General features: G+C 35.9%; 2 protein-coding genes across 7 annotated transcripts in view; one reads left to right on the forward strand and one right to left on the reverse strand.

Moving 5' to 3' along the window:
- Positions 1-1,400: 1,400 nt before the first annotated feature.
- ALG11 (ALG11 alpha-1,2-mannosyltransferase) lies at positions 1,401-13,065 on the reverse strand. 3 transcript variants are annotated; one of them, XM_001378214.5, is made up of 4 exons: positions 12,778-13,065; positions 5,718-5,954; positions 2,770-3,698; positions 1,401-1,773 (listed from the first exon to the last, which is right to left on the reverse strand). In XM_001378214.5, the coding sequence occupies exons 1-4, from the start codon at positions 12,819-12,821 to the stop codon at positions 1,502-1,504; spliced, it is 1,482 nt and encodes a 493-aa protein (XP_001378251.3). In that variant the 5' UTR covers positions 12,822-13,065; the 3' UTR covers positions 1,401-1,501. The 3 variants fall into 3 exon arrangements, with proteins under 3 accessions (XP_001378251.3, XP_007495455.1, XP_056650793.1); XM_007495393.3 differs by lacking the exon at positions 12,778-13,065 and adding an exon at positions 4,123-4,192 and having other exon boundaries at positions 5,718-5,853; XM_056794815.1 differs by lacking the exons at positions 5,718-5,954; positions 12,778-13,065 and adding exons at positions 4,123-4,192; positions 4,283-5,367.
- The window catches only part of ATP7B (ATPase copper transporting beta), a 143,239-nt gene continuing 135,580 nt past the window's right edge, over positions 13,036-20,694 (forward strand). For 2 of the 4 annotated variants that reach the window (XM_007495392.3, XM_056794809.1), the window contains exons 1-2: positions 13,036-13,600; positions 14,065-14,168. The gene's annotated coding sequence lies outside the window, so the exon portion shown is untranslated. Of the gene's footprint in view, positions 13,601-13,623; positions 14,169-20,694 lie in introns of those variants that run through there. The other 2 variants (XM_056794808.1, XM_056794807.1) reach the window with 2 other exon arrangements.

Raw genomic sequence — 20,694 nt, forward strand, 5'->3', positions numbered from 1 at the left:
AGAAAATATGGTAAATGTTTATTACACCAAAGTAAAAGGGTAATTTTAGCTAACAATATTTCTTTGTACTTTTTTGCAACAAAAATTTCAAAGTAAAAATGCAAACTTTATAGTCATAAATTAAGCCAAAACATTTGGATTTTATCATAAGACAGGTCATTTAAGAAAAGGGCAGAGTCAATATGGTGACTTAGTAGCAGTGAAAGCCAAAACCTTCTAGACCAATCTTTAAAAAGTGTCTCAAAACAAGAGGAGTCAAAACCGAATGGCAAGATGGAGTTAGGGGGCTCTCTTGATGAACACAACTTGAAAGGTAGGCAGAGAGAGTTGATTTTCATGGGATAAGGGGGAGCCAGAAGCAAAACTGTATACAGAGGAATGCTGGCTAACCCTACCTACAGCACCAGGCTCCACAACCGGGCATAAGCTAACTTCTAGATCCCGGGACTTGGGCTACACCAACAAAAGAGAACCTCAGACCCACTCCTTGAAGTCTTGGGCCCTGGCACTAACCTGCAGTGAGACCTAGAAGTTCAGTTCTTTCAAGCCCTGTTGCAGTGAAGACTTAGCCCCAGGGCAAAATAGTTCATAGTGCTGATCCTATAAGCCAGCAAGCAGCTTTCAGAATTCCCAGTCCACAGACAAAAAAGAATGAGAAAATGAGCAAACAGCAAAAGAAACACTCAACACTTGAAAATTTCCATGGCAGCAAAAAGCACAGAAACAATAGGGAATGGTAAGATCCAAGCAACCACATGCAAAACTTAAAGAACAACAACAGGGAGTTGGTTGCAAGCTCTGAAAGAACTCAAAAAAGTATTCAAATATCAAATAAGACAGGTCAAAGAAAAATGGGAAAAGGACAGTAATGCAAAAAGAAAATAACAGTTTAAAAATTAAAATTGGTCAACTAGAAAGAAGCACAAAATCCAATGAAGAAGAGTGTCATGAAAAGTAGAATGGACCAAAAGGAAAAGGGAGAACAAAAGGTCATAGAAGAAATTCAGTCTTTAAAAATTAGAACTGAGCAAATAGCAGTTAATAATTTTGAGACATCAAGAAACAATAAAAAATCAAAAGAATGAAAAAATAGAAAATATGAAATATCTCAATGAAGAAAACAACTGATCCTGAAAATGGACCTAAGAGACAATTTAAGACTTATTGGACTACCTGAAAATTATGACTCCCCCCCCCCCCGAAATGACATCACATTACAAGAAATTATCCAAGAAAACTGCCCTGATATTCTTGAATAAGAGGGTAAAATAGAAATTAAAAGAATTCACTGAACACCTCCTGCAATAAAGACAGGTCATTTAAAACAAAAAGATGTGTTTCCATATAGATAAGTTTTATCTTTTTAAACTCAAATAAATTCACATAGCAGCAAACATCCCTGAGGACATTGCTTGGGGTAACTTTTATTAAAATAGGGAATCAAAGTTTAGAAAAATATTTACATAAAAAGGCATTTAATCATATGTTTGGTCATATAACATTATTTAAATAACTTCTCCACTGATAATAGGAATGCTACTTCAAATTCATGATCAGAAAATCTGCTGACAGACTGCCGAGCATTCTTCCTTATTTGAAACCTCTCTTCAGGAGACATAGAAAGGATATGAGCCATAGTTTCAGCATAATCTTCTTCCCTCTCTGCCAGGAACCCAGTTTTGTTACCTTCATAAGGTATAACAATATCCAGCTTTGGACCTCCTGAATTATGAGCCAGAATAATTGTCCCAGCAGCCATACATTCCACAATTCCTATAGAATACATAAATACCAGCAAGGAAAATTATTACAAAAGGCATATTTTAATTCCCTACATATACCCACTAAAACCAAAGTGACCAAAGATCATGTACAAATTTAGTACCTCAAGTTTAGAAACTTTTGAGGAACCGAGTTAAATATTAGTATTTGAACATATATAAAAGTTTTTGTATAAGATATTAAAATAAAACATTTTAGGCTTTTTAAAAAAAGCTTTCTAGCTTTTTCTCTTATGAAAAAAACAAACAAACAAACAAACCAACAACCAGGAATAAAGCAGACTACTGTGGAAGAAAAATATATCCAGCAAACAAAAACAAAAACAAAAACAAAATAGAAATCTCATCAGAGAAGAATAGCATAAGAAAAAAAGCAGCAATTAGAAGTAGTAAATAGATACAATAAGAGAAAAAAATCAATATAGAATATATATTAGGAATAGTCAGGTAAAGTAGTTTTCGTTTATTTCAGTTTAGTGATCCTCCTCAGGAATCTTTGATGAGATATGGCTCATTTGGTATATAACAGCAATATGGCACTAAATGGATTAGGAAATTAATTTCTGTTACATGCTTTCAGCAACAGGTACTATTTAAATATGAAATAAACTAGAACTCCCTTGAAAGAAGGAGCAGAATTCAGAATGAGGAAAATTTATCTTAGAATTAATAAAACATTGTAGGTCAAGGATTATTAATCTGGGGTTCCTAAACTTGTATTTTAATAGAATCAGTTTCATTATACCAAAAAGGTTAAGAACTCCTGGTTTAGGTTGAGAAGCATTCCAAGTAGGGGAGATTTAAGAACAAAAGCACAGAATGAGCTGGTTTAGTAAATGATATCGCCAAAGGAGCTAAGAAGCCACTTCTTTTTAGGGCAGTCTTGAAGACTGTATGAGAGTAAAGTCTATTAGTAACCAGGAGAACTTTAAAAAGTGACTATATTAACATCTCAAGAAAGAGTTTTGAATTTAAGAATAAAACTTACCAATACCAAAATGCTCATTCCACATAGTGTGAAGGCCAACTACTGCTTTAGACAAATAGTTCTTTAATTCTTCAAATGGAATATTGATTTGAAATTCCACATTTTCTTGAATTCCTAGGTCTTCACAAAGCCTTTTAAGTTGATTCACCCGACGTTCATCATCTTTGTTACGACAACCTCCAATCAGGATGAGTTTAAGTGGAAGAGGGTGCTTTGTAGCCTTTTCCAGCAACTTTGCAAAGGACCTGAGCTGCAAAGCATGGTTCTTTTCAGGTCTAAATTGGCCAACAGAGACCAGAACATCTTCTGAGGTCGTTGTCTTTTCATGTAATGGAATGTCCAGAAATGTCTGTACATCACAGGGTGGATAAACAGTGTTACAAGAACTTTGTACTTTCCAGAGGGACAGAATATGGTTTAAAGTCCAGGAAGAATTGACCATGACAACATCACTGCAAGAGCCAACCATTCCATAAATCAAAGCAAATAAATAATAATAAATGAGCTTCATTTTACTAAGAAAAAGATTTTTTGTAATAAAAGTTGCATTGTTAAATCCAGCATTTTGATTTCGCACAACAGAGAGCATATCAGTACTGATAATAGGATAGTGGACATAACATCCAACTTTGCAATCTCCTAAATACTTAAACAGTGGAAGTGTGAAAGTATAACCCATGGAATCAATATAAACATCAGGCACACAGTTATTAAGAGCTTCCCAGCCGAGAAGAATGGACCCAAGGCTCTGGCCCAGCAAAGTAAAGTGAGGATAGAAGGATGCTTCTACAAGGTAGCGCTTTTTTAAAAACACAAACTTCACTGGATGGACTAATTTGATGTTGAATCTTCTCAAAGCATTATCTAGGATTTGTTCACCAGTGACATCTTCATCTCCAGTATAAACAACATATGTTGCATCATGATACCTAAAAAATATCATTTTAAATAATTTTAATAGCAAAGTTTACAACTGGCAAATGTCATAGGAAATTTTTGTTTTTTTTAATCATATAGTAGGTTCTTTTTAGGCTAAATAATCTTCAAGGATTGATAAATTGTCTGGCATTACTGGTAAACTTGATTTAGCTTATTCCTTAATAGTACTTAATTTTTTTTAGTTAAATATTGTCATCTTATGTAATACATATAAGATATTTGTAAACAGGTAATAAATTCTTTGTATTTTCCCAAGCACAGTTTGACTTAGTACAGAAATATTCACTTTTTAAAATAACAATAAAACTTTTATTTATGGATTTTGCACAGAGCCCAAGACATACAAGTAGGTAGAATTATTGTAGCGCCATTGAATCTTAAGAGTTGGAAAGGATACCAGGTATTCTGTTTCACCTATATTTTGTAACAGGAGAATCCATTCCACAACATCATGCACAAATGGCCATCAAGTGCTTCAAGTCCCCTAAAAATTAAAAAAAAATCTATTTTCTCCTTTTTGACAGTCCATTCTGTTTTAGGGAAAATCTTTAATTTTTAGTCATTTTTTCCTCACCTGGAGCTAAAATCTTGTAACTTTCACAGACTGGTCCTAGTTCTGCCTTCTAGATCAAACATGTCTTTCAAATACATGACTCCTGCCCTTTCTTCATCCATCAAATGTTCCCTTCCAATCAATCTTCATATGGCATAGTCTATTCCCATCACCATCCATGTTGCCTTCATCTGAACATTGTACCAGTTTATGTTTTTCTACATTTCCTAAAATGTATGGCCTATGTTGCACACAATATTCGAAATGTGGTCTGATCAGAGAAAAGTAAATCAGAAATCTAGCAGTCTCATTGTCACACATATATAATTTGCTCCTATTAATGCAAACTAAAATTGTATTAACTTTTTTTGGCTGACATATTACATAACTGACTTATATTGGGTTTGTAGTCCACTAAAAACACCCAGGTTCTTCTTGGCTATAATTGTTATCTAGCCACACCACCTTCATCTTATACCTATGCAGCTGGATTTTTGGCTATAAGTGTATGGCTTAATATTTATCATTAGATTTCACCTTTTTGTTGTTGCCAACTATATATTTTTTGCTATTCTTTTCCCCCCAAAAATGAAGTTGAATTGGCATTTTCTTCACCTCAAAAACTTAACAATTTTTTTTTCTGAAAAAGAATTTACAAGGATTAAAAGAAAAACTAAATATACGAAATGTCACAAAACATTCTTAATAGACATTTCTGGTAGAAATGCCAATTTTTCTATTGGTTAGGTATTAGGTTAAGTCACAATGATGATACTAGAACAGGTAATTTTCTATTCAATATTCAATCTCTTTATCACTTATTTATGGGTCACATCGATGTAATAAACACCTATTAAGTGCCTGCTAAGAGAAAGCATTGTGTAGTGTGGCCTCAGGACCAGGAAGTTCTAGGAGCAAGTCCTACCTCAGGTCTATGCTGGTTGAGTGAACCTGGGAAAGTCAAGTGATCTCTCAGTGACCTCAGGCAAACCCTAAGACTTATAAATGGCACAACACTTATAAACCAGCCCTGCAAGAAGGCTATATGGCTTTCAAGTGGAATAGGGTTTCTCTACTATAGAGAAGTAGAGAACTGACCCACCAATGAAATCATAAGTCGGGTGGGTCGGGGAGGGGGGGGGAGGGGGAGAAGTACAAAGCTCCATGCTATAATCACTACATGTTCCATGAGTTCACTAAATGGACATCATTATTGAAGTACAATGTAATATGGTGATGTTTTCCAACAATACCAACTGATATTTCAATAGGATGAGGAAGATAATGGGTATGCATATAAGAGAAAAATTCTGCAGAAAGTACCCAAGGGAATTCTAAAATGAGCTAATTGTACCAGACAAAGAGAAGTTTCTGAGTTGAGGAGGAAGGTAGGTATAATTTTCAATAGAGGAAAAGTCACAATGCAAAAATTTACCTTAGAAAGATGGATACTTACTTTTTCTGCAAAGCTCTTAAGGCACACCACAAAACTCTCTCCCCTCCACCACCAGCATTGCAGTATGGGTGAAAAAATGCGATCACCTTATTATTTCTTCTTTTTCTGTCTGCTGATACTTTTTCTGATTTTTTCTTTTCCCATAGCTGTATTTTGATTCTCCAAAGGACAATGATCAAACAAATACATAAAAGTCCACTTACAATCAGTCCAGGAATAAGGAAGGAGTAAAAAAGTCTGCAATGAGAAGGGAAAAGGTGAAATTAAGGACTCAATACAATATGCACTTGTTAAGTTCTGATTGCATGCTAGGTATTATACCAAGTGTTTTAAATACAAAGATGAAAAAAGATAGTTCCTGACCCCAAATTGCTTGTAATCTAAGAGGCAATAACACACACTAACACACACACGCACAGACACACACTCACTCTCTCTACTTACATAAATACAGTAGAATTTGGTTATGGCAAAAGGAGTTTTAGACAGAGTATTATAAGAAATCTGAGTAAGGAAAGATTGCTGTTAGGTGGAGAAATCAGGGAAGACTTCATGGATGAGATAGCACCGTATCTTGAATGTAGAGAAGTATTACATCAGGGGAAAATGCGAATTAAGTATGTTCTAGGAATAAGGGATGGTTTACTTCAAGTGGATGGAAACAGGATGAGAGGGGAAAATTTTAAGTTTGGTCAGAATGCACAGTCTAGGAAGCAGGGCAGAGTAAAATAAAGTTGGAGAGAAAGTATGAAAACAATTTGGTTCAATCTTTGAATTAGGAAGGTTATTTTTGTAGCAGGCTGAAGGAATATAATAGGAAAAGAGAAGGGAAATAGCAAGAGCATTAGGAGCTACTGCAACAATTCATTAAACAATCATTTATTAAATATCTATTGTGTGTACTGTGCTAATTTCTAGGGAAACAAAATTTGGATAAAATGGTCCCTGCTTTAATGGACTTTACTTACAAGTCTAGCAGAGGGATGATTATAATGCAAAACACAATGTAAGTGCATAAAAGAAGTACAAGTCAGGGTCATGAGGTTTGTAGTGGGACTGTTATTACAGATTAGAAGGGATCAAGAAAGAGTTCCTAGAGGAAGCTGGACTCGAGTTAGAATTAAGGAAATTAAGAAAAATTCTATGAGAAACCTTCAATAGGTAGAAGGTTGGGTGTATGGAGGATGGAGTCCTGGGGATCCCATATAAATAAAGGGCTTCCATATAAATATTTTTAAATTTTTTGAACTGAATTTGGATAAGTAGAGTTTTATATGGGGAGGAGGGTACAGTAAAAGCTATACCTGGAAAGAAGGTGGTGCCACACTGTGGATGGTCTTAAATACTAAATACTTGTGAGGTAACATAAAACAATGGAAAGAGCTCTCCCTTTGGATCTAAGGGGGCCTAACTTTAAATGTAGTAATAGTTAAAGGAGTGGTTGGCATAAACTGTTACAGACAAAAGAGTGGTTGCCTTAAACTGTGACCATGAAAATACGATTTCAAGACAGTGTCTTGCGTTAAATCAAAAATAAAGTGGTCGCCATGGGAAAATTCCCAAATATTAAATATACCCAAGTCAGCTGGGTTTTATGGAGATTTTAATTAATACAAATTAAGGAATTAATGAAAGAGAGAGTAAGAGGAAACAACGAGAAAAGGGCTAGGCCAGCCTAGGCCCAAGCCCTAAGAGAGAGATCAGTCAGTCTTTAATCCATTGTCCTAAGCAAGATTCTAGTGTTCAGAGAGACCCAGCTACTCCAACTAGTCCGAGCTCCAATTCAGCTTTGGCAAACTGCATTTCCAGAGGCCTTTTCTGACCTCCTTTTAAAGAGAATTTTCTCCTATGTCACCTCCCCTAAGTTCTCACATCTACCAATCACAGTAGACGTTTTCACAGGACTGACCATTCTTAATTCACACCTTCTTTGGTTCTCAACTTCTCTGGGTAGACTAAAACTTCTGAGTAAGTTCACACATCTTTGCCCCTTGCAAGTTTGCAAGTTACCTGACCTTTTTAGGTACTTAGCAACTTTTTGTATTAGATCTAAAATAGACTTAGCTTAAGGCTTTTGCCTCACTATAAGTATGGGTTAAGTACTTTTCATTGTTCAGTAAAGAGTTTACAACTTTATCTTCCCCTAAAGTATGCTTAAGTATGGGTGGAGTAGAGTCCTCACATACCTTCATTGTTTAAAATGGGGAATGGTCTTAACCAAATCTTATGAAGTAGGGTCTGAGAACTTTTAAGATTCACAATGTGCCTGTGTTACTTAATACCTGGATGAATGCAGGCAAGTCAAAACCTTGCAGGCCTCTTTCCTCATCTATAAAAGTGGGGAGTTGCTTCTTCCAGCTCTAAACTTATGATCCTATGAACTTTATGACATAGGTTAGGACATCACTGAATGGCTCTGAGTAGAAGGCTGATATGAAGATATGAGGATAAGTGTGAAAGATAGGTAGAAGAGAAAGTGAAGGGGGAAAGATGCTTCAAAACTTACTGATGTGATCTAGAAGGGTGGTAACAGTTTGTACTGGGGAATAGCACGAGGTCAAATAAGTTAAATGTAGGAGAGTCTGGCAGTAGATCTGACAACTCTTGTAACCTACTTGATATGAATGCTGCAGTTTCAGACCTCATATAATCTGAACGGGTACTTCCCCTAAGACACTTGTGTTATTTTGTATTTGTGTTCTTTTGTATAAAGAATTATTTTGCGTGTGTCTTAACCCCTACTAGACTATAAGTAAATTCCTGAAAGATATGTACCATTTTATATAAATTTGTTTCTTCAGCAATGGTCCTGGGAAATTGCTGAGACATGGAGCAGGAATTATTTTAAAAAGGAAGACAGTAAACTTGAATGAAAATATGTGAGGCAACTTCCAATGGGACATCATAGTAAAGACATCTTGTATTTTGAAACAGGCCAAATCAGGAGGGGAGAACTATTTATGAGAATAAAAGAGGGAGAAAAAGATCATCACAAAAATTTAGGGAACTACTCAAATATTTAGAACATTTGCCTTAAGAGGCTATGAAGAAAATGTAGGGCCAGTTATAGTGACAAAGGAAGCAGTCAGAAAAGTTGGATAACCAGGAAATTTCAAGAGTCATCAGAAGAAATAAGATAGTATCTAGGAAGGGTTATGGTTAGTGTCAAGTTACCTTTCAATACCTATACCTCAGTAAAAAGATTTCTATATTAAATTAGATAACTATGTTGTTCTTATATTTTCATAATATGGAATCTTCTTAAATTATTATTTAAAAAAATATAACACCATCAAAAAAAGAGAAAACAAAAGCGGAAAAAAAATACAGTTTTTATCAATTGCTGCTACAGACAATCATTAGAGGACTGGATGAGCGCAGTGGCAAGGAAAAGCCAAATTCAAGAAAAATTGTCATGGCATAATTGGCAGGATTTGGCAATTAGATGAACATATACATATATATATATATATATATATGTTGAGCAAAGGAAAGAGCCAACAATAATTTCAAGTTTTGAAGCCTGGGTAACTGTAAAGAAGATAGGGCTTCTAACAGAAATATTCATGTAGAAGAAGGCACATTTTGGGGAAGGATCTTTGAGTTTATTTTTAGATATGTAATGTGAAATGCTGGAGTACATTCTGGAGGAGAGAAACAGAAGTTAATTTAAAATGTGAGACTGGAGATATAGGTTTGGGAGTCTTCTGCAGGTTTAATTGGAATGTTTGGAATAGATGAAATCACAAAAAGGGAGAAGAAAATAAAGGATACTGAGACTAGAGTCTTGAGAGTTACCAATTCTTAGGAGGCTTTACGGTCTATAAAGTACTTTCCTCACAATTGTAAGGTTGAAATGAATGAACAAAATTATCAACATTCCCAGTTTACAGTTGAAGAAACCAAGGTTCTAAGAGGTTAGGTGACTAGTACCACACAGATGGTGTTTGGTCAAAATTCTCATCCAGGTTTTCTGATTTCAAGTACAGGGCGCTCTCTCCTATAACACAAAGAACAGTGAATAAAGATAGAGATAGGCAAGAAATAAGAAAGCAGTGTCACAGAAATTAAGAGAAGAAAAGAGTCTTGAGAAAGATTAGATGATCATATCCAATGTTGCAAAAGACCAATGATAAAAACTGAAAAAAAGGGCTTTTAGATTTATTAATCAAGAGGTCAGTGGTATGCCTGGATGAGAGTAATTTCAATAGCATGGTGAGGGATGGACATAGAATTGCAAAACAATGAGTATGGGTAACTAGGAAGTGGATGGTTAACTTAGACCACTCTTTCTTGAAATCTGGCAGTGTAGAAGCATGGAAAACAGGATGCCCTGAGGGTATAGTAAGTCAAGATTTCTTTTTTTTAGAGGACTGGAAGAATTGAAAGGTAATTAGTAAACTAGGCAATCATGGATTACTCATTTTGTATATTATCATATGAATTTCTTAAAATCAGTATATATCTATATACATATAATATTAACAGTAACTTAATCAAAATAATTAAGAAGGTAAACTATTCACCAAGATTTTACTTCTCCTGATGCCAAAACTGAATCCGTTGGGTAGGGAGGATTATACAGAATTGCTGGACTGTACTTCTGGTATTGTTATTTGTTATATGATTCCTTTTACCTCTTTGCCTCTATTACACAAGAGTCCTATTTAATAAATTAAGAATTGTTTGATTCTTAAAAAGCGGTACTTAAATAACACACCTCACATCAATTTCCTCATTTGTAAAATGAGGGAGTTGAACTATATCAGTGTTTCTGAAACTAGAGGTCAGTGAATATAAATTCCCTCATTTTATAGATAATGTAAGCATTTTACATAGATGTAGATTGAACATTTTAGAGCAATGGTAATTAACCATTCCAAATGTGACCTCCTGTGGAATTAAAAAAAAAATTATCCCCAAGTAAAAATGGTATTATTAGTATCTGATAGCTGAGAAAAATATCTAATAAAATCTACTATGAATTTTGCAATGCTTTTGTCTCTGTATTTTATTATGAGAGAATCTCTATTTTAAACTGTATCATATATAACAGACATTCAACCTACAGAAGTTTATAACATTGAATCCCACTACACATTGTTAGGGATAAATAAATATGCTTGAGACACATATTGTACTGTTTTAGACAACTGCAGGTGGTCTAAAGAATCTAGAATCCAAGTTCCCTGATTCCCACCAAATGATCTTGAGCCCAAATTGACAAGTAACCCAAATTGACACATTAAGGTTGCTGTGTTTTATGAAATGAACTGTGGTTTATGAAACCCACTAGACTGGGTTTGAATCCTATTTCAGATACTTAACTACTAGCTGTGTGACCTTGACACAACCCAGTTAACTTCAATGGGCCTCAATTTATTTTTCTTTAAAATGAGGTCTTAGACTTGATAGCCTTGAAGGTCCCCTCAGTCTATCTAAACCTACTATATGATATGAGAATAATAATGAATTCAATTTTAAAATAAATCTTGGTGGTAACGGAAATGCACTAAATTTAGGATTGAAAGATGTACTGGGTTTGAACCTTAGCTATGACTCTATGAACTGTTAAAAGTTTCCTCCAGCTCTAAATTTATGATATATGACACTATGAACTTAAAACACATTCTCAAGCCTATAGAACAAACATTATTTAATGGTGCTACACCACACCTACAGCACTAATTATCTGCCATATAAGGAACCTGAGCCCTATTAGATTTAAATGCATTAAGATGGGTGAAACTAGTACAGGATGAATACATCATCATAAACAGAAATGGAGATGCATATCAATTGGAAGAAAATATATATGTAACAAAATGACCAATTAATGAATTGACTGCTGAAAATATGAAGAAGAATCTCTTGAAAATACTGCAGAGTAGGAACATATTTAACAGACAAGAAGATAATAATAATATAAGGGCAGCTAGCATTTACAGAGTGCTTTAAGGTGAACAAAGTGCTATCTACATCATGTTACTTGATTAGGCTAGTCAATAAATATTTATCAAGCATCTACTAAATGACAGACAATGCACTAAGCTTTGGGAATATAAAGAAAGGCAAAAGCCAGTCCCTACTCTCAAGGCGCTTACATTATAATAGTATCATAGTATAATAATAGTGTAATAATTAGAGGAAAAAGAGAGAAAACAGACTAATGTACAGACTGATGAGTATCTACTCAGAACAAAAGACCAGTAATCAATTTTTTTAAGATGGCTATTTTAAGGAGGAACATGGAATCTTAAGACAATGTGGGGTGCACTACTTGGTAAGGAAGAGAAGGAAGCCAAATCTGTTTCTACCTAGGAAAAGCTGAGACTACAGTCTTTATTTTGACATTATGTTTATTTTTAAAATTTAAAACCCCAATCTTCCATCTTAGAATCAATACTGTGTTTTGGTTCCAAGGCAGAAGAGCAGTAAGGAGGGGTTAGGCAATGGAAGTTAAGTGACTTGACTGGAGTCCCACAGCTAGGAAGTGTCTGAGGCCGGGTCTGAACACAGGATCTTCTCTCTCTAGGTTTGGTTCTCAATCCACTGAGTCACCAAATTGCCCTCCTGGGAATACAATCTTTACGGTACAGGACATGCAACCAGCTTGTCAATCTGTACATGAAAAAAATCATCTGTGAGTCTATGAGAGCTAAGCCAGGACCAGTAGACTTTAAAAGTGCAGTGCAAAATGATGTGGACTGAGAATCCGAGGTCCTGGATTCGAATTCAGACTTTGCTGCTAACTTTGTGATGCTGGGCAAGTTTCTTCGCCTCTTCGGGCCTCAGTTTCTCGGCCTGTAAATGAGGGGACGTGGATTAAATGGTCACCAAGGACTTTAATGCAGAGTCATTTCCATGCTATAAATTATTTGGGATAGAGCACCTGGGACGAAAGTAAGCAAAGTAGACCAGGGGCAACGTGGCTGAAGCTGAAGCTCCCCACCACGATGCGAGACAGCTCTCGGCAGCCTCTGAAGGCACCCACGGAGCCATACTCCCCAGCGCCCTGGACCCTACGGAGGACCCACCGAGTCCGCACCCGGCTCCTTACCTCAAGAATTTAGATAAATACACATTGTCCTCGCCCGCCGCCATCTTCCACCGACCCCGGAACCCCTTCCAGGCCCCTCTTTTTCTTATTGGTTCCCAGTGACGAGTCACTGCGAATCGCGTTTCTTGATTGGCTCCTGGTAGCAGCTGCGCACGCTTCTCACGCAATCACTTTTTTATCCAATAGCATTTTTCAGGATAGTGTTGGCCCTTGGCACTGGTTGTTTCCTCTCCTCCTCGCTGAGAAGGCAAAGAAGAGGGGCGGGTGACTATAGGAACAGGGCGTGGTCTACTGATTGATGGCTGGAACGCTTCCATTCCTGGGCTCCTCCCCCGCCACGCCCCCTCCCTTCCTCTCCGCCCATCCCTTACCTCCCTCAGACAATTTTACCCGCCAATGACAAATTGGAGTCTCAGCCTCTTTCCAATCGATCTCCCAGGTGCAGAGTCCATATCTATTATTGCTGTCTTTGGGATCCCGAGTGGGAGTCCTGAAACAGAGGCAGCCGCTGGGGCTGCTTATCTACATGAAGCTGGGAATCTGTAGGGCAGGAACTCTAGTTTCCCGTCCTCGCTTTCTCCTCTTTCCCTGGGAATTGGGAACACTGCAGGCAGAGGCGGCCCAAACCCTTTTATTCCTTAATTTACACTCCCGGGTGACAGTCCTGGGTAAGCTGCCAGTCCTGGGGAATTCAGGGTTCCTCAGTTGATTCTCAGGGTCTTTCCCTCCCTCGGTATCATTCGTTCTTCTCCCAGCTACCAAGTACCTGCAGCCAAGGACTCCAACCTCCAAGCTGTGACCTAGAGAGCCTACTAAGAGAAAGGTACTGGCTCCCAGGAAGCCTGCATTATCTATCAAATAGCCAGGCTTTCCCTCTTTTTTTTTTAAAGCAGGAAACGGAAACATGGAAAGGCTTAATTAAGCAGATTAACGGTTTAGCTGCTAAACCCTCCACAACAAATGTTGGCTCTGGCCTAAGGGTGACCTTTGGCCATTGTCTTGCTTGAATTCACCAGACACATTAATAAGGTTAGATGGAATCCAAAAGGTCTCTAGGGTCTTCTGATGTTTGTGTGATTTAAGGTAGGGGAATGAATGTCCTGTGTGCTTTATCCAAAAAGGAACTCAGAGTTTAGGAATTGCTGGCTCCCAGAATTGTGTCACTTTGTAACTGAACTCTAAGAGATTATTCAGAACTCCAGTTTCTTGCTCTCTGTTTTTAAAAACCATAAAAGTGTTTCATCCTCATCAATCCAGTAATTTTGATACTATTTCCACACCTATTAGAGAAGAATCCTATATCTCAGAAGAGAGAACCTGAAAAAGAAAATCAAATCACAGTTAGAGAAAAGACAGATGGACCACCCCAAGGATGCTTGCAACAAGGAAAAGTAAGTTCTTTTCCTCTTTTCAATCTATTTTATACTTATTTAATTGACTTGATAAGCTCTTTTGTCAGAGGAGTGGACTGGTATATGTTATCCAAGGTGCCTAGAATTTTGTTGATGCTGGATGAAAAGTATAGTCATAGGAATTATTGAGATAAAGGAGAAAGAACACTGGAAAAATACTGGAGAAGAATGTGAGCTTCTTGAGAGTAACTTTTTGCCTTTCTTTGTATACCCAGCATGTAGCACAAAGTCTGGCACATAGTAGGTGCTTGAGAGCTATTTATCTTTTACTTGAAGTCAGACAACTTGGTTTAAAACCATGACTTAGTATGTTGCCTAGTTTTTCTGAGTCTCAGTTTACCAATTTGTAAAATGAGTGAATTGGATTATATGACCTCTAAAGTGCCTTCTAGCTATAAATCTGTGGTATTTGGTAAATGGTAATAATCAGTACTGTTTAAAAATGGCTAGAGTTCGGTATCTGTCTGCCTGTCTGTGTCTCCTTCTCTGTCTCTCTCTTTTTCCTTCCCTCTTTCCTCTCTCTTTCCCCCTCTCTCCCTCCCTTCTTCTTTCTCTCTCTGTATATGTGTATATGTACATATGTGCATATATATATACATATATATACATATATATGTATATATATATATACTCTGGTATATTTATCCTGGCATGATTTTTTAGTCATTTCTCAGGGGCTTCTTTTTATAATTTCAGAAATTTAATTATAATAGAATGTCTGAGAATAAATCACATCAAGCTCTTGGGCCTCAGTTTCCTTATCTGTAAACAAGATTAGATGAGAACAATGTTTCTCAAACTGTTTCAAGGAATGCTGAAACACCCTAAGTCTGCTTTAAATTTATGAACCACATGTTGTTTCTTAAAAGGGATTAAAATAATTTTAGAAGATTTTGCTACAAAGGTTCTGCCCAAGTTTTGATAATGATGATGATAATAGTTAATATTAAAATAATTTTAGATTTTGTTGCAAGGATTCTGCCAAAGTTTTAATAATATTGATGATGATGATAGCTAACATTTATATAGCATCTAATGTGTGCCAACTTCAGTGCTAAGTACTTGACAAATATTATCTCATTTGATCCTCACAATAACCCTGGGAGGTAGATGTTAATATGATCCCCATTTTGATGAGGAGGAAACTGAGACAGATAGAGGTTAGGTGGCTTGCTCAAGGCCTCACAAGTAATAATAATCTGAGGCCAGATTTGAACTGGAGGTCTATCCAGTATTCTACCCACTGAGCCACTTAACTGCCTAAAATTTTTGTTTAAATTAAACATTAAACATTAGCTGTTAGGTGGGATATCCCTAATTGTCTTAGACAATTAAGTTATTAATCTGAACCTGATTCTAAGTGTGGTGCAGGACTGGCTGCTGATCTACAAGGCTCCCAGTGGTCTAAAAATTGATTTCTTTTCATGCTCATTTTTATGTAATGGCTGTCTATGGTTCTGGTTTATTTCCCTAATTAACTGTTATCCGTAAACAAATTCATCCAAACTCTTCCACACAAAGCTCGTATCCTCTGTCCTTGATGAGTATGTCCCTGCCCACTCTATCCTACAATGATCTCACCTTTTAAAAAAAAAGAAGAAAATGCCTTCTATCATACTTACTGTCTATACAACTCACTGGGTACTTAAACATATGTTGTTGCTTAATTCTTTGGATGCAGGGATCACAAGATTACATATTTAGAGCTGGAAAAGAGACCTCAGAAGTCATTGAGTCCAACAACTTTATGTTCTAGCTGAGGAAATAGAACAATATCCTTAGTCAGATGACTTGTCTGAGGTTACACAGACTAGAAGTGGCAGGACTGGAATTTAAGCCCCTGTCTCCTGGCTCCAGATTCAGCACCCTTTCAGCAAAACTCTTATCTTGTTTCTCTCAACTAGGGGAGATACTCCTTGAAGATGAAAACCACATATTATAGTTCTTTGTTTTCCCTCTTAGGCCTCAAAAAAATCTCAGGAACACAGTGGGTTTTTTATTACTATTACTTTTTTTGAATGAATGAATTAACAAATGAATTAGTAATCTTCCTGTGATAGCCAATACAAACTTTATTGGTATCTCTCTGTCATAAGTAAAGTTGACAGCTAAGAAACTCTTGGTTAAAGTCAGAATGACCTGAGTTAATAGTTTGCTGTTGACATTGTGTGATGTTGGACAAGTCACCTAACCTCTCCAATTCAGTTATCTCATCTGTAAAATTGTTATGATAATAGCAAACTTTAAAGCACTATATATAAATGCTAGCTCTTATTGTTATTGTGGTTAGTAGTAGTAGTAGTAATTGTAGTATTTTTAGTAGGAATAAGCTAATTCTTCCTATTAATTCTAGATAGGCTTTTGTTGGTCACAATGAGAAGATCACATGATATAGACTTAAAAGGATCCTTAAAAGCCTTGATTTTACAGGAAACTGAAACCTAGGCAAAAGAAATGACTTACCTGTTGTGAACCAAATAAGGATGCATTTATTAAGTGTTTGCTATATTCCAAGTATTGGACTGAGGATTGAGTATGCAGCATAAGCAATAAAGAAAGACAGTGTCTGTCTTCAGAAAGCTTATGATCTAATGTAGTCAGAGAGGGCTGTGTTAAAAGATGGAGCCCAGGGACCCTATCCTAGTGAGTGAGACCAAAAAAATAGGGGAGTTAGACCTGTAAGGTACTTCAGAGAAGGCAAGGGATTTGATTAAAAATACACAGGTCTCACACATACATATACACACATAAAAATACACTCTGACTCAGTCACACACAGATATACATGTGAAATAAAATGGTGCTTTAAGGCTCACAAAGTATGTCTCTCACAACTGTAAAATAGGTAGTTTAAATACTATTCTCATACAAGGGATACATACTATACTATACAAGGGAGCTGGGAGAGGGGGAGGTATCCAGTGAAGAGGCTTGGTTGTGAAGTTTAGGGGTAAGGAACAGGTCCAGGAGGGAAATGAAGGCTATTTTGGACCCCTCTGCAAATGTATGCTCTAGGGAAAACTGCACCCTGGCTTCAGTATTGAGTAGATATTCCAGGATAAGGATGCCATGTTGAATGAAATTCCATGATGAGACAGCATGGTTTGAAAGTCTGGAAGCCAAAGCCAGGACTGGAAAAGGAAATCAAATTATAGGTAGCAAAGTTAGAGTAGGCAGATAATCCATTATCTATGGATTTTGGAAATTTGTGTTGTAGACAGAATGAATAGAGCAGAAACAAAAAAAAAATACAAAAATATATACATAAATGTTTTGGGAGGCAGAACAGAAGGTGGGGCTGAATTATTTTATTTGAGCATTATTTTTTGGGAAGCAATGAAAATGGGTTTTAGTTTACCCACAGAGTTTAAAAAACTTACCTATATAGTTATGTAATAGAATCATAGATATTTGGAATCTCCTATTTTTAACTAAAAAATATTATGGGACAATGGAAGAGCACTTGATTCAGAGTCACAAGAAGTGGATTTGAATCCCTGACTCACTAAACCTCAGGCTTTTCCCCTATAAAATGGGGTTAGTGCTTGTGCTACCTTACATTGAATGTATGGTCTCACTGCATTGGAAAGCAACTCAGTTGTCATCTCATGAGGTCATGGATATGATAATACATTCATGTAAGCTCCTACTATGAGAATCATGATAGTATGACAGAAAGAACTCTAGTCTGGGGGAATCTTTGTGAACTTGGGATAAACAACTACCTTTGAATTGCTTGCTTAGCTTTAAAATGAGGATGGTTATTATTTTACCTGCCTCCACAGCTCCTGTGGGAAGATAGGCTCTGGAGTTAGAAGACCTGACCTATATTGGAATCCCAGCTCTACTCTCCTTTACTTTTGCATAGCTTTGGGGAAAAGTAATTGGACTTTTCTAGGCTCAGTTTCCTCATCTGTAAAAGGAAGGGATTAATCTTAGTAACTTCCAAATTCCCTTCTGTCACTAAGTTTCTGAACTTATGAATTGGGAAAGTACTGATATACAAGTCAGAAGAATGATGGTGTCATTGTATTCGGACATAATTACTTAATGAATGATCTATAGACCTGATGGTTAAATTTTCTTTTTAGAAAACAAATGTTTTATTAATGCTTTCTTTTTTGAGGGGGCAGTATTAATGGTAGAGAATCTTACTGTCTCTTCCCAATAACCTTTTCTATCATCTGGCAAATAAAATCCTTCCTTGTAACAAAGAAGCGAAACAAACCAACACACCAAGCATAGTACAGTGCCTGAAACATAGTAAGTGCTTTAACATTCACAGCCAACATCTTGGGCCTCATTTCACACCTGTAATCCACCTACCACCTGTCTGTCATTGGCTTTTTAGAGTCAAACTTGGGCAAGTGTTCTGACTTCTGATGTTTATTAGTTCTCTTTCCCTTCTTCTTTTTAAGGTCATTGTTTACTTGGTTCTGCTTCCTTGATTCTCTATCAGTTTATTTGAATCTTCCCAAGTTTCTCAGAATTCCCAATATTCATTGATTATTAGGGCACAATAATATTCTCATTCTTTTCATGTACCAGAATTTGTTCAGCTGCTCCTAAGTCAATAGACACCTCTTTCTTTTTCTCCAATAATTTTTGCTGTTAGGAATATTTTGGCACAGAGGGGATCTTTTCCTCTATTCTTGGGGTATAGTTTTAGAGGGACTAGTGGATCAAAAATGATAAACAATTTATTTACTTTTCTAGCATATCAGTTGTGTCCTAGAATGGCTAATTCCCAATTTAACAAAATGTATATCAATCTGCTGATCTTTTCCAAGTATTCAATATCAATTGTTTCTGTCTTTTACCATCTTAGGCAATTTATAAGGTTTGAGTTGAGTCCTTGGAATTATTTTAATTTGCATTTATTTTTCTTATTATTAATAACATGGAGAATTTTTCTTTCTGTAATTTGCAGTTCTTTGAAAACTGTTCATATACTTTCACCACTTTTCTATTCAAAGAATAGCTTAGTCTTACATATTTCCTATAAATTTTAGAGTAACAGACCTAATATTTATTAGAGAACCCAAATGCAAATTCTTAAAAATTCTCAATTTTGGCTTATCATTTATTCTGGTTACATTAATATCATCCATACAAAGACACTTAATATTTTATGTAATAAAAAAATGTCTTTTTTGTCCTTTGTGATCTCCTTAATACCTTGTTTATTTCTGAGTTTCCCATAAAGCAGAGATTCGTCATCTGACACACTTCATTGTTGATTAGCTGAAGAAGCCTGGCTGCTGCCCATGAAAACTAGTCATCATGAACATTAAATAATAAATGTATTCAGTTATATTCAATATTGACTTTTTTTGAGAAAATATAAATAATTGGCAGGTGAGGTCATGAGAAGGTGCCTTACTGAGTGATTTTTGTTTAGAACTACCTTTAATCCAAGCTAAGTGAGAAAACCTACAAAAGAGCAAAGATCAATGAGATAAATAGAAGGTCAAAGGGGACAGTTCTTTTTTTATCGTAATGTAACTAACATTGTAAATATGACTTTGTAAAACCATGAGTCATTGTGGTTTTTGTTTTTTACAAGTAGAAAAAGGACATAATTTCTTCTGAAATGAAAAATTAATATTATATGGGATTTTGATGTCTAATTTTTTGGAGGAATGAGAGTATTTCTTAGGTAAGTCCCTTAGTTTTTCCTAGTTAATTTCCCATTTTACTTTATAGGCTTGTTAAATCATTCTTTAAAAAAAATCTATTTTTAAAATTCTTTAAAAATTTTTTTTGAATTCTAAATTCTTTCCCTCCTTGATCCATTGAGAAAGCAAAGTGATATCAGTTATACATGTGAAATCAGGCAAAACATATTTCCATATTTTGCTAAATTATTTTGTCAGTTTACTTAGGAATATCTAATGCAGAATTTCCCAAGCTAATTTGGCAATGGATCATATTTTGGATAGGAAATAATGTATTTGTAGAGTCTATGCTGGCTTCTCTAGAGAGTAGGGTGTTTGGGGTCATGGAATTTTCCCTGGGATAAAAGGGAATTGGGGTAAATTTGGAGCAAAATAGAGGAAATGAAGCCAGTTTTTATAGCTAAAGCTTGCTGTACATAATGAACATTTTTGATATATATTGCTTTTATAGAGAAAAATGCCAACTTTAGAATTTTCTTATGGAGCCCCTGTTATTTTCTATAAAATATTAAATATCTATTTTTTATTATAAAGCACTTCATATATATTATCTTTTTGAATCTTCATAACTATCCTATTATTAGCCCCAAATCATAATCTCGCAGAATGGGGTCTGTGAGATTGTGTGACACTCCCTGGGCTACACAGCTAGTAAGTATCCAAGGCAGGTTTTAAACTCAGATTCTCTTGACCCTGAGTCCAACCTAGTGGTTTTAAAGTTTTCTTGGAGTCAAGAAGACCTGAATTCAAATCTTACCTCTAAGACACTGAATAGTTATATGGCTCTGGACAAATAATTTAACATCCTTTAGCCTTGGCTTCCTTGT

This window comes from Monodelphis domestica, chromosome 4, assembly GCF_027887165.1.
Source record: "Monodelphis domestica isolate mMonDom1 chromosome 4, mMonDom1.pri, whole genome shotgun sequence".
NCBI classification, from domain to species: Eukaryota; Metazoa; Chordata; class Mammalia; order Didelphimorphia; family Didelphidae; genus Monodelphis; species Monodelphis domestica.